Source organism: Neomonachus schauinslandi, chromosome 4, assembly GCF_002201575.2.
Source record: "Neomonachus schauinslandi chromosome 4, ASM220157v2, whole genome shotgun sequence".
Taxonomy (NCBI): Eukaryota; Metazoa; Chordata; class Mammalia; order Carnivora; family Phocidae; genus Neomonachus; species Neomonachus schauinslandi.
The window spans coordinates 128,778,379-128,793,097 of record NC_058406.1 but is presented as its reverse complement, the minus strand read 5'-3'; the positions used below and the strand labels follow the sequence as shown (position 1 = coordinate 128,793,097).

Here is a 14,719-nt window from a genome sequence, read left to right as displayed (position 1 = left end):
AATTAATGTCCATTAAGTCTTATTTAAATATAATAAATACCTGTTTTTTCCTAGATCGATGTTTTTTAGAAGTTACTGGCTGACTGTTCAAAACATGTCTTCTCTCTTTTTCACCAGCTTGTCTCCTGAGTCTTTTCATTCTTTCACCTAAAAGTAGAAATAATCATCAAAAATTGCTTCACATTAAAATAAAAAGGGGGCTATTTTTAAAGGTTACCATTAAATTCCTATCTATTATTTAGCTATTTTAAATAAAAAGAACTAATTTTTTCCCCTTTGAATCTGGAAGCAGCACAGTACAATGCAAAGATCAGTTTCTGAAAATCATAGGGGGTTACTGAATGCTGATTCTTTTACGTCTTTAAATAAGTTATCTCACCTCCCAGAACGTGTCCTTTTTCATTACCTGTTAAAAAAAGGAAAAACATTTATCTTACAGGATTGCTAAAATTTTCTTAAGATAATGTTTAAGGAATATTTTACCTAGTGTAAGAACTATAGCCCTTCCCTCATTCCTTCTTTCTTATTCATAGTCAGTTTAGTAAGATAAGAATGTATATGTAACTGAAAAGAGAACTGTTAACTACTGAAAAAAAATTGTTTATACAAAAAACCTTAAAGAATCTACAAATAGAATTAAAAAGAGTTTAGATGGTTGGATAGAAGATCAATAAACAAATCTCAATAGTATTTGTTCATTAGCAATAGTTAAAATATTTAAAACACTCAAAAGATAATGTTTACAATACTAACAAAAAATAGAATATTCTTAGGAATAAATCTAGCAGTGGTCGGGCGCCTGGGTGGCTCAGTCGGTTGGGCGTCTGCCTTCGGCTCAGGTCATGGTCCCGGGGTCCTGGGATTGAGTCCCGCATCGGGCTCCCTGCTCTGTGGGGAGCCTGCTTCTCCCTCTCCTCCCCACTTGTGCTCTCTCTCTCACTATCTCTGTCTCTCTCTCTCAAATAAATAAAATCTAAAAATAAAATAAAATAAAATAAAATCTAGCAGTGGTCAAGATCTATATGTAGTAAATTATAAAGTTTTACTATATATGTATATATATACACTATACATTATAAGAAAATATATATGACAATCTAAATAGAGTAATATAGGGGCACCTGGGTGGCTGAGTCGTTAAGCGTCTGCCTTCGGCTCAGGTCATGATCCCAGGGTCCTGGGATCGAGTCCCGCATCAGACTCCCTGCTCAGTGGGAAGCCTGCTTCTCCCTCTCCCACTCCCCCTGCTTGTGTTCCCTCTCTCACTGTGTCTCTCTCTGTCAAATAAATAAATAAAATCTTTAAAAATAAATAAATAGAGTAATATACTTCTGTTCATGCATAGGAAGACTTAACATAATTAATATAAAGTCTATAATTCATACTAATATATAATAACTGTGTCTGTTCTTTCCAAAAGTATCTATTGTTACAATGCAATTTCAAATGAAAATTTCAACAGGGCTTTTTGTAGGACTTAACATTATTCTAAAATTATGTGTTATGAGAAGTAGTCCACCACTGGCCCCGAGCATCCCTGCAGTTTTTGCTGAATGTACAAGGCTTATTTGTTTCCTGATACTAAACAGTTTTGTAGTCATATAGGCACCTAAGTAGATCAAAGGAACCATAGCCTAACCACCATGTAACTACCCTCTCCTGGGAGGGGACTGGCTGGTTTGCTATCCTGTTTTGCTGCTTACTCAAAAAGAGGTAGGCCCTTGGCACTAAGTTTCTCAGTTACAATACAACCTATCTGCCTGCACAGCATCTACCTGGGGCCATTGCACTGCCTATGGGACTTGGAATAAAGAAACCAGCACAATTATGCTGATGCCATGCTATTTGTTGTGCTGTAACTGTTTTGCTCTGACTCATTAAGTCATATTGCCTACTTGGGGCACCTATGGAGAGGTAGCAGGTTTATTGCTTGCAATCCTCTATGAAGTTGGGTTTTTTCCCTGACAACATGGAAAACCAAAACAGTCAAGAATAGTCAAGATATTCCTGAAGAACAGTAAGATGAAGGGAATGTCCCTGTCACATACTGAGTTATTATGAAACTACAGTAATTGAGATAATATGGCATTGTTGCAGGAACAGACCATTATGTGCTGGTCAGGCTCCAGTCAGGAAAATGGAAACCACACTAGTTATGAACAGAGATTTTCATATTGCAAATTGTTTAAACAGGTGCTAGAGGACTAAAAAAGCAAAAAAGGAAATTAATAAATTAGCAGAGATTAATAATTAACACAGAAATTCATAATTACAGTTGGAGGTTTCAATACTGTCTCAGTAATTGTTGGAATGAACAGGCAAAAATAAGCAAGCATACACAAAATCTGAACAGCACTATGAATCAATTTGACCTGATATTTTACAACAGAATTCACATTCTTCTCAAGTATATATCAACACTCACCAAGATAGACCATATCATGTACTATAAAGCAAATCTTAAGTTAAAAAAAGAATCCTAAAAAAAGAAATCCTACAAAGTATATTCTCAGTCCCAAACAGAATTAAATTGGAAAGCAATAATAGAAAGATATCTGGAATATCCTTAAATATTTGGAAATTAAGCAAACAGCTTCTAAATAGCCCAGAAGTCAAAGAAAGTCTTAAAGGAAATGAAAAAATATTTTGAACTAAATGAAAAAACATCTCAAAATCTGTGGGATGAAACTAAAGCAGTAATTAAAGGGAGTTTATAGCATTAAATGCACATATTAAAAAAGATCTGGGAATCTATAAGTAAAACATAACTCATATACAAAGGGAGGAGAAAGGCTGACATCAGACTTGTCCACAGCAGCACACATAAAGTCAAAAAATGCATCAGTATCTGCAAAGGTGTAAGAAAAGTATCTCCCATGGGGCGCCTGGGTGGCTCGATTGGTTGAGCGTCTGCCTTCGGCTCAGGTCATGATCCCAGGGTCCTGGGATCGAGCCCCGCATCAGGCTCCTGGCTCAGCGGGGAGCCTGCTTCTCCCTCTCCCTCTGCCTCTCCCCCTGCTCATGCTCTCTCTCTCTCTGTCTCGAATAAATAAATAAAAAAATCTTAAAAAAAACTTATCTGAAGAATATTATATTTAGCCAAATTTCCCTTTAAGCAAAAAACAGTACACACTCAAGGTACAGCATAGTTCCCTATGTCAATGGTATTGTAATAATGTTGTATGGGGACAGATGGTAGCTACTCTTGGGTAAGCATAGCATAATATATAGAGTTGTCCAATTACTATTCTGTACACATGAAACTAACGCAACATTGTGTGTCAACTATACCTCAATTAAAGAAAAAAGAAAAGAACATCTTCCACTTCAGTGATGATAGGAACATCTATCTGTCAGAGGTTGCCACTTGAAGAGTCTGCCTGGAAGGGAAGCCATCACAGAGGAAAGTAGAGCTGAGAGACATAGAGGAAGCAGGTCTGATGAAAACGCTTGAGTAGCTGGATCCAGCCACACTTGTAGCTAATGTACCTCTGAACTTATGAGTATGTGGCAGTAAATTCCCTTTCTCACCCCAAAAAGAAAAAAGAGCAGACCTAAATTTAGAAATTATAGTACCTATAATCCCATCTTTTAAAAAAACCTAGCAAACAAGAAGTAAGGAATGGGGACATGATGGTCAAAGGGTTGGTAACCAGCAATAAATCAATTTAAACAGATTAAACTACTTTGGGATTTACGGCTAGAAAAGAGAATTCTACAAACCTTTATCATATAAAATAAAACTAAGAAAAACTGGAAACTGGTGGGAGAGGTTGGTTTTGTTTTGTTTTTTGTTTTTTTTGCTAATATCACTTTAGATAAAGTCAGTCAACAGTCTAAAATTTAAATTTATGACTACAGAGGCAACCTGATCCAACCTCTTGAAGTATTTCATATTCTATATCTTTCATTTTGGAGGAATCATATAGGTTACTGATATACTTCTTATGAAACAGCATTTACATGAAGTTCAAAATGGAAATGTGTTTTAAAGTAACATGTAATCTAATCACATTTTTCTAAATTTTTATTTGACTATCTTTCCACTGACATAGTCTAGCCCAGCAATTAGAAGCATAGGCTCTGCAGTCAGAATGTCTAATTTTGCCTGGCTGGCTCATTTGGCAGAGCATGAACCTCTTGATCTCGGGGTTGTGAGTTCAAGCCCCAAGTTGGGCATACAGTTTACTTAAAAAAGAAGGTCTAATTTTTTTTTTCTTTTTTTAGATTTTATTTATTTATTTGAGAGTGAGAGAGAGAGTGCACAAGCAGGGGCAGCAGCAGACAGGGAGAAGCAGGTTCCCCACTAAGCAGGGAGCCAGACTCAGGGCTCGATCCCAGGATCCTGGGATCATGACCTGAGCCGAAGGCAGACACTTAACTGACTGAGCCACCCAAGTGCCCCAAGAAGGTTAATTTCAAATTCTAGTTCTGTTCACTATTTCTGTGACGAAGTATATTTTACTTAATCTCTTTTTGTGGTGGCTTCCCATGTATAAAATGGGGATGATTAAAAAAAAAAAAGCACTTGTAACATTGTTGAGGATTAAATGAGTTTACACATCATTTCACTGAATGGTGGTAGGTTTTTTTCTGCACAGAAAGAATTTAGGTGATTTTCTTTCTTTCAAGTTTTCTGAATCACTTGATTTTTTAAAAGTACATGGCAATTTTACAAATCTGAAAAAAACTGTTTAGCATAAACAAAACTAATATTCTCTAACTATGAAGAGAGGATACTGCATGCCTTTTAAGCAAACTGGAAGTAAAAAAAATATATATGTATGTATATATTACTAACATGTAACAAAAAGTCAAAAAATGTACTAAAACTCACAAGATCTTCTAGGCTCAATATCCATAGTCACTGTCAAACCAGTCTGCAATGAGGTTATAGTTCTCAGAGTTTAACCACTAATCAACTATTTAGAATCTAAAAAAATATATGCTTCCACTTATTTGAATTTTGTATTATGAAATTAAAAGTCCAGAATCCCCAAATTATTTTATTTTAGAATTATGATTACTAGCCATTTTGCAGCAATAGACGCAGAACAATTTTGGAATAACAACATGAAGCAATTATTTCTTTGAGCTTAACTTTACCATCTTTAAAATGAGGATGATAATATCTATGGATGTAAATGTTTTAGAGCTATAATTTACAAATATTAGTTAATACTGGCCCTGTCATCAGCCATCAGTTATGAATAAATTTATTCAATTAATACTTATTGCAGCCTATGTCCCTGGCATTAAGGTGGTACATCTATTATTTTTATATTGACCTCAGGATGCTAGGTATGCATCAATTAAGTTTAAAAATCCTTGCTTTCATTCATTCATTCCATACAGTACCTAGAATGTAGTGTAGGTTCAATGAACATTTGCTGAATGAATACATACCAAGGAGAAACTTACAATCAAATTGTAATTTAAAACAATTATGGACTACTTTCTTTTTTTTTTTTTTTAAAGATTTTTTTATCTATTCATTTGAGAGAGAGACAGAGCACAAGCAGGAGAGAAAGTGGCAGAGGGAGAGGGAGAAACAAGCAAACTTCCCACTGAGCTCGCAGCCCAACTCGGGGCTTGATCCCAGGACCCTGGAATCATGACCTGAGCTGAAGGCAAATGCCCAACCACTGGAGCCACTCAGGCGCCCCTATGGACTACTTTTAAGATTTTTTTTTTTTTTTTTTTTGGTTATTGTTGCTTGTTTTTTAAATCCAGTGATGCCTTTTATAAGAATAAATTCTAAATGTAATAAGGAAGGTAGCTAGATTCCACAGTCAATCCTCATTATTCATGGATTCTGTATTTGTGAATTTACTTCCCTGCTAATAATTTGTAACTCAAAAATCAATACAGAGTGCTTTTATGGTCACTGGTGGACACGCACAGAGCAAAAAAAATTCATCTCACCTGATGTGTGTGTTCACAGCTAAGGTTAAGCAAGGTGATGCTCTGCCTTTGTGTTTTAGCTCTGTCATAAATGTCTTTTTTAGAGTCTAATTAATGCAACATTTTGTATTTTGGGGTAATTTAGCTGTTTAAAATGGCCCCAGATGTATTGTGGAAGTGTTGTCTAGTGTTCCTAAGTGCAAGACTAGGATGTTCCCAACAGAAAAAATCTGTGTTAGAAAGCTTCATCCAGGCATGACTTACAGTGCTACTTGGCCACAGGTCAAGGTTAATGAATCAACATTATATATTAGTATCTTTAAACAGAAACACATAAACACACTGAACAAGGTTATGTATTTATCAGTTGACAAAACTGTGGTGACAAGATTCTCAAAGGAATCTAACCCTGTAATTCCCCAGTAATGGTTTAGTAGTCACCAACCACAGCGACTTTATAGAACATAACTATTGTGATAACAACTGTATGTTTCAGATTAAGTAACTATTTCAAGTTGCTGAATAAAGTTAAGGTAGAAAATCAGTGTACCATCATAGCAAAAGTACTCTAAGCTAGGCAATCAGAATAGCTTTCTAAATTAAGCACTAACTTTCTAACTCTATGAAGGTACGGCATTTAATCCATTGTGCTTTAGTTTTCTGAAGTGTGTCTGGGTGTTGTAGTGGGGAGGTCAAGGGCTGGATCACTTTCAGGGACAAATCAATTCTCCACTTCTAAAACTGTAGTAAGAGTACTCACTTTGAAGAGTTTCCATTCTTTCTTCTTGCCTATTAAAATCCTGTTGTTGGCATCCGTGTTTTGACTTTGATACAAAGAGCTTCTTGTGAGACCTAAATTGAACATAAAAGCATGGGATTGGTTCCGCAAAGAGTAGAAAAGCTATGAAAGAAGGTAGATGATTTGTCTTAATCTCTATTTTAGGACCTTCTTCTACTTTGGCCTGTTTCCTTTGGTACTCTCCTTGCTGAGTGCCCCATCTTAACCTTTGGCCTCTTAAGATTTTTGTTGTCTGACTTCCCTCTTCTCCCATCACTTATTTCCTCCATCTCATCTACTAAGAAACCAAGATTCTTTTGGCCTTTTAATTAGATAGGTGAAGAAAAAAAAAATCCTCAGACGATCAACTATTGACTTTCATTCTCCCCTAGGGCTTTTAAGTTTATTTCCCAAAAGAGAAATTCCAAAATTCCTTTACACATAATGGTAGGTATCACTTATCTTTACAGCTTCCAGAGAGAGCATTTTTGAAATGAAGGCTGTTTGGAAACACAGAGTGTGGCAAAATTTTGACAACCCTGCAAAGTTGGTATTATTCCCACTTTATAAAGGAGCTAGTTTAGATGAAAAAATAGTTCACCGAAGCTTGGGAAATGATTTTATCACCACCTAAAATCTGTATTTTTACCTAAGTACACAAGAAACCTGCTAATCCGTTCCCTCCCTCCCTCCTATTGTGCTCTCTGGAATGCCATTCTCAACCCCTTCACCAGTTCGCCTACATCTTCGCTTTGTCTAAAATCTCTCTTAGGGAGAATATTTCTTTGTGGCCTGCTCAAGTAGACAGGCTTAATCTTCTACCTTCTACGAACCCAGGGTCCCAGAGGTGGGTCTCTATACTTTCCATTTCCTAACAAATGCCACTTTCAGGATACTGCTTCCATAAGAAGCATTAGCCCTTGAGGATTTGTCCTACTGATGTATATCACCAACTACCATACTTTAGAATCATTCACTAGCCTTGCAAGCACTTCCCATCATTCACAGATCTTTCTCTACCCCAAGTGATGATTTTATCATGTTTTTTCTGTGTTCTCATGGATAACCCATATACAATCCTGACCTCTCAATTCCTCATTTCCAATGACCTCCTCCCCCACACTAAATCAAAACCTCCCACTATGGTCCCGATTCAGCATCCTAACTGCTCTAACTCTGAAATCATTCATGCAGACTTTCTGCTCTCTGAACATGTTATATTGTCTGTCACAAAATTTCTAGTAGATTAAACACAGTTTTTCAAGTAATTTCATAAAATTAGAATTTGGGATGTTCACCAGAACTATAACTGCCCCCCACCCCCCCGGCAACATATCCTTATTTCTAGGACAGAATAAGAGTTTATTAAACATCTGCTTTAAGTTCAAGCACTCCCTATACATGTATGCCAATAATGGCCTTGTGGGAACAATGTGTAACAGCCCAGGATCCCAGAGGCAGGTCTCTATAGTTTGGAATTTCAAGACACGTCAAGGTCTTGAATACCTGTTGAGATAAGCAGGCACCTATGATATTCTCAAAATCACACCATTTATATGACAGTTATAAAATATCTAGATCTGCATGAAGTGCTTCAATCAAAGATTTTAAAGATAGGGAAGAAAAATGTCCATTTACTTCACCTCGATAAGGATACTGTACCCCCTGAGAATTCAGTTGCAGACCGTTTGTCACTAACACTTTAAAAAAAGAAAAAATATGTTAAGAATGTAAACAAAAGAAACTTCACAAGGTTAGTACTTACTACATAATCAAGTCATATTGCAATTTATACAAAATATCTTTGGAAAGAAACTCTGGTAACATTAGGACATACAGAGTCTCCATTACAACATAGATAATTTTTGCACAGATGTACCTACCAGATATTGAATCAAGCTTTCACAAACATAAGTTAAGCAGAGTTAATGTTAATCAAGTATTCACGTCACTCTTTCAAAAACTCTCCACGGATCTTTATTTCCATGGATTCAAGTTTAATTTCTTGCCCTCCCTACCAGTCTCCAACTGAACTTTTTAACAAATTCCCCCCCCCAACTTTGCTGAAGTTAAACTTAGCTTCCAAAAACACAGTATAACCATTTACGCCTTTGTGCCTTCACTGGAACTATTCTTCTATCATAAAATGACATCTCCTCTTCCATCCAACTGAAAAAATCGTTAACTATCCTTCAAGGGCCTGCACAATGCCCATCCCTCCTTGAAGCTTCCATCTCAGCTTCTTCAGCATTTAAGTCTATACATTTTTAACAACAAATTATATAATGTTTGCTGCTGTACCTGTTTCCTGTCTATAATTATTGCCGCAAAATAGTTTATAAGCTCTAGCAGAGCAGTTTTTATTTCATCTACCACTGATAACATGAAGGTTTCATCTTTCCTATTATTTGTCTGATTTCACAATCACACTTCTATCCTTGTTCACTTGTGTCCTGCTGATTTTTGTCCTGAAACTGGTGAATCTGATGCTTTACTTGTCCTGATTCTATTTGCCTCCAGGATGGTCTTGATATCTGCTTAGTTCTTGATCTTCATTTTTTCTCTAGTTTTAGTTTTATTCCCTGTGTCTAGTGTATTGCAAATTCTAATGTATGCCTGGTAATGAACTAAGTACCAAGGATACACAGCTAATTAAGAACCTTTAAAGGATTCTCAGTCTAGTGAGAAATACAGAAAGGAAAACAGGTATGTTACCATCCAAGATAAGTCCTTTTAAGAGATGTGACTCAATGCTGTGGGAGCACAGAAGTGACAACTGATCAGAGAGCTCAATAAAACATAGGTGATCTTTGAGCTAGACCCTGAATGGCTAGTAAGGACCTGCCTTGGAGACAACAGAAAGAAGGGAATTCAAAATTGAAGCAAGAGACAGGCATGAAAGACCTCGTAATATTTGAGGATCAGGATGAAGTTCTGTGTTGCTAGAAAGTACCATTATGTGGGCAGGGAGAGGTTAATGCTTAGGGATAAGGTTGTAGATGGAAAAAAAAAAGAACAGAAAGGGGCTATGTACGGCTTTGTAAGCCAAGCCAATAAACTCTAACTCATCTAGTAGGAAGTAATTGTACAGTACTCCAAATATCCAAATGTTAATAATCAGTAAAACATACCCTCTATAATAATTTTGTTAAAAATGGCTCACTAGCAACACTTTCACATAAAGATGTATCCATGAGACAAAAAATATATTAATGAATTTACAAACCTTTTTCCTATATCCAAATTAGCTTCGGTTTCCATTTCAATAGGTTTATCTTGAGTTGTTCTTGCCCTTTTACTTTCCACTACTTTTGCTGCTGCCTTAAAACACGGGGTTGTAGAAGAAAAAGGAATCCATTAAGCCATTTTGAACAAATAGCATTAAAATTAAGCCTTCTAATTCTTTGATAGTCGTAACCAATATATCTGTTCACAGGTCAATAAAGGGACTGTGCTGTGTTTTCTCCAGTAACTATGATATCAACAGCAGCTGCTTTAGTTACCTGCTTGGTTTATAAGCCTTATGGAGAAGATCTTTCCTTGTACATGTATTTGATACATACAGTGTTTACTAGGCAATTTTTAGATAAAAGGTTATTTAAAAAGAAAAATCAATAAAAATTCCAGATAAGGGCACCTGGGTGGCTCAGTCTGTTAAGCACCTGCCTCTTGATTTCAGCTCTGGTCATGATCTCAGGATTGTGGGATCAAGCCCTGCATTAGGCTCCAAGGTCTGCACAGAGTCTGGGATTCTCTCTCTCCCCTGCCTCTCTAAACAAACAAACTCTTTAAAAAATTAAGTAAAAAATTAAAAAAATAAAAATTCCAGGTATTTATACTCCCTTAAATTAATCAGTGCTCCACTATAAGTTAAAATTTTCTGAGGCCAAGACTGGGGCATAAAATGTTATTAAAAAAAAAAAAAATCTTTTTAAAGGCCCTTCTTTAGTCCAATTTTATTTTCCAAAAACATGTTAAAAATTTCTTTGATCTGTTCTCCCAACTTTTTATTTTGAAAAATTTCCCCAACTCTTATTTCAAAAAAGTTTAAAAATACTGCAAAAATCACCAATAAACCCTGTAGATTTACTAATTTTAACATTTTGCCCTTCTACAAAATCACTTTTTTAAGGATTTCTATTTCAAGTATTCTCCTTTATTATAACAATTTCTAATTACTCTATTGTTAGAGTCTCTCTGGAATATGCATACCTTCATAAGAAAGGCTGATGATTTTTCATTTATCACAAAATTCACATAACTCTTAATTTTCTCCATCATGTTGTTGTAGCTGAAGTGTTGAAAAATTGAGTGGAATGTATCTCTCTGAGAGATTACCATAAGCAATTTCCTTTTTAAAGGCTAAAGACAACAGGAAAAATGAATTAACACATAAATCACAAGTAAGATTGTAGAAATTTTGTCTTATTTAAAAAAAATCACATTATAAACTCAGAAACATGAGACTTTTAAAAATTCTCATTTTAAATGGCCCACGAATGTATTTTTTTCTTACTTAAACTACTTTGTATTTCACACACATACAAAAGGATAAAAAAATAAATTATGAACCTGAATGTCCATTGCCAAGAAATAAAACATCATCAATTACACCTCCAGCTTCTCCTCTCCTCAAGGTAGCCATTATCCTGAATTTAGAATTTACCATATCCACGCATTCCTTTACATACTTGCACTAAGTATGAATGTACCCACAAATATGCGGTACTATTTAGCATATGCGTATTTTTCTGAAACTTGTTATATTTGCTCAACTCTGTGACATTTATCCATGTTGATCTGATTTTTTTTTTAAGATTTTATTTATTTATTTGTCAGAGAGAGAGCACAATCAGGGGGAGAGGCAGGCAGAGGGAGAAGCAGTCTCCCCGCTGAGCGGGGAGCCCAATGCGGGGCTTGATCCCAGGACCCTGAGATCATGACCTAAACTGAAGGCAGATGCTTAAACAACTGAGCCACCCAGACGTCCCCATGTTGATTTGATTTTTATAGAACTAGTTACTTTCACTGTTGTACAATATTCCACTGATCAAAAATACCATTTGTTCATCCATTCTTCCAGTCTTTTGAAAGCTTTTAGAGGCTATTTTCTATTACTGCAATACTGTTAAACATTTTTCTACAGGTCTTCTTGTACACAGTACAAGCTTCTCTTGGACATTAGTTCTTTCAAGACTGGTTGCACAATAAAAGCTATAGAACCTTCAAAAAATTCTACTTCTCAGGCTGTATTCCAGACCAACTGTCTTAGTGGGGCCTGTTTGTTTTTTTTAAATAAAACTTCATGGCTTTTAGGGACTCCTGGGTGGCTCAGTCAGTTGAGTGGCCAACTCTTGATTTTGGCTCAGGTCATGATCTCAGGGTCCTGGGACTGAGCCCCAAGTTGGGCTCTGTGCTCAGTGGGGAGTCTGCTTGAGAGTGTCCCTCTCCCCTGTCTCTCCCCACCCCACTTGGGCATGCTCTCTCTAAAATAAATAAATAAATCTTAAAAAAAAAAAAAAAGCCTTCATGGCTTTTAAAATGTGCAGTAGGGGCGCCTGGGTGGCTCAGATGGTTAAGCATCTGCCTTCGGCTCAGGTCATGATCCCAGGGTCCTGGGTTCAAGCCCCATATCTGGCTCCTGGCTCAGCGGGGAGCCTGCTTCTCCCTCACCCTCTGCCTCTCCCCTGCTCATGCTCACTCTCTCTCTCTCTGTATCTCTCTGTCTCAAATGAATAAATAAAAAAAAAATCTTAAAAAAAAAAAGTGCAGTAAAAATAAAAACAGTTACTCTAGGGTATTTATCTAGAAGTAGAATTGCTGGAATGCATACTTACAGATTTTGCTAAAATGCTCTCCAAAGTTTAAGCACTAATTTACAGCACTAAGAAGGTATGGCAGTCTTACCATTTCCCCACTCTTCAAGCGAACTGTTAGTATTCTAAGATATTTTAATCATTGCCAGTCTGAGGTACAGGAAATACTATTTCAATATATTACTTGGGATTGCCCTGATTACTCATGCTAGTGAGGTTAAGCATTTCCTCTTATGCTTACTGGCTGTAAGCTTTCTTCTGTGAAGTATAGAGTGGGCTTTTCCAATAACCTCACAGTGCTAAGGCAAAAAAGTAGGGGCAGGGAACCCAATAAACAGATCAGGCTTTCATCTGAAATCTCTGGAGGGTTATACCCTAGGAACAGCGGCAAATTAGAGATAGACTGAGCCTTACTAAAACTTCAACCTACTCTTGACTCAGCTCAGTCCCTCAAGAGATTAAGGTAATCACCCCCCAACTGTATTGAAGCATGCTCAAAGGTGCTCAACTTCACTAGTCAAAGAAAGAGAAACCAAAACCCAATGTGATACTGCTACATATTTGCCAGAATGACTAAAAGGAAAACTACAGAGGTCTGTGAAGCAAGCGGAACTCTTCCACACTGCTGAAGGAACGGATGTAACATAACCACTCTGGAAACCTGTTTGGCAGTATCTACTAAATCCGAGTATGTGCATATTCTACAACCCATCAATTCTATTCCTAAGTATATATCCAACAGAAACACATATATTTGTTCTACAAAAGATATGTAAAAGAATGTAACAGCCCAAAACTGGAAATAATCCAAATGTTTCTCAACAGCAGAATGGATAAGTTGCATATTCCAACAATGGAACAATGAGAATAAATGAACTATTGTTACAAGCAACACCATGGATCAATCTTACATAAACTTGCTATGTGATTACATAAAGTTTGGAAACAAGTAAAACTAATCTTGGATGTTATAAGTCAGGACAGTGGTTATCCTTGAAAAGATGGGAAGGACAGTGATAGGAGGGTGCTGGCAATGTTCTCTTGATCTAGGGGGTCATCACAAAAGCATGTTTCTTGTGAAAACGCATCTCTTTATACACTTATAGCACATGTATGCTACTAAAGGTATGCTACTGTTCAATAAAAAGTTCGCTAAAAATGTATAAAACTATTTTTTATTTCTTTAATAAGCTTAATTTATTCCCACACTTTTTTACTATTTAAAAACTAAGTTCAATTGACCCTAACATTACACATAAACACAAAAACTACTAATGATCATGTAAGAACCCTCAAGAAAACTAAGCTAATTATAATGCTTTTTTCTGGGGGTGCCTGGGTGGCTCAGTCAGTTAAGTGACTACCTTCAGCTCAGGTCATGATTCCAGGGTCCACTGGGCTCCCTGCTCAGAGGAGAGCCTGCTTCTCCCCCTCCCCCCGCCCATGCACGTGCTCTCTTTCTCTGTCTCAAATAAATAGAGTGTAAAATATCCCATCAATACTTTTTTATGTTGATTAAATGTTAAAAATGATATTTTTGGATATATTGGGCTAAATGAAATATTAAAATCCATTTCACTAGTTTCTTTTAACTTTTTTAATGTGGCTGCTAAAACACATGTGACTTGCAATTACATTTCTATTGGACAGCACTGTTCTATACTGTTTAAAAGATAAAGCATCCCTTTCTTCCTCCAGTGCTCTTTCATTTACCTCACTCCATATAAGCAGTTCTAAAATTCTGATTCTAATATAAACAACTACCTCATAAGAATTCGGGTCATCAAATATTCTTTCAAAGACTTCTTCTGCTTCTTTAAAATTGCCATTTTCCATACAAACAGCTATAGCCTAAAAGACAGGATGACAAATACAAACCTTAGATTGCTTTTTAAAAATGTGTAATTGTTGTTTAATATTGAAATAAGTCCTGGTTAAGTCTCAAGTACTTCACTTAAAAATTTTGATACATGATATAAAATATCTTTTCAAAGATGAAATAACTGTGGTTTGAAAAAGATGTAAAAATTTTTCATTGGCCCCTTTGCATATTTACTGATAAATGCCCAAGCATTCTACCTCTTTCAAATTTAGGCCAATTAAAAGCAGACATTAATAAATAAATTAGGAACTACATTATGTACATTTAGGACCCACCTAAATATTACTTTGAGCAAAAGGGAAATGAGAGAGGAGGTAGATGGCGTTCATGACAATTAGG

General features: G+C 36.2%; 1 protein-coding gene across 3 annotated transcripts in view; it reads right to left on the bottom strand.

Annotated features, from left to right (window-relative positions):
• TERF1 (telomeric repeat binding factor 1) overlaps window positions 1–14,719 on the bottom strand; it is a 34,148-nt gene that overhangs the window by 7,687 nt on the left and 11,742 nt on the right. Inside the window, exons 4-10 of one of the 3 annotated variants that reach the window (XM_021688232.1) lie at window positions 14,263–14,349; window positions 10,895–11,044; window positions 9,909–10,003; window positions 8,326–8,382; window positions 6,665–6,756; window positions 380–406; window positions 41–147 (exon numbers count right to left, since the gene is read on the bottom strand). In XM_021688232.1, coding sequence (XP_021543907.1) covers window positions 41–147; window positions 380–406; window positions 6,665–6,756; window positions 8,326–8,382; window positions 9,909–10,003; window positions 10,895–11,044; window positions 14,263–14,349 — 615 coding nt within the window. The remainder of the gene's footprint in view (window positions 1–40; window positions 148–379; window positions 407–6,664; window positions 6,757–8,325; window positions 8,383–9,908; window positions 10,004–10,894; window positions 11,045–14,262; window positions 14,350–14,719) is intronic. The other 2 variants (XM_044914233.1, XM_044914234.1) reach the window with 2 other exon arrangements.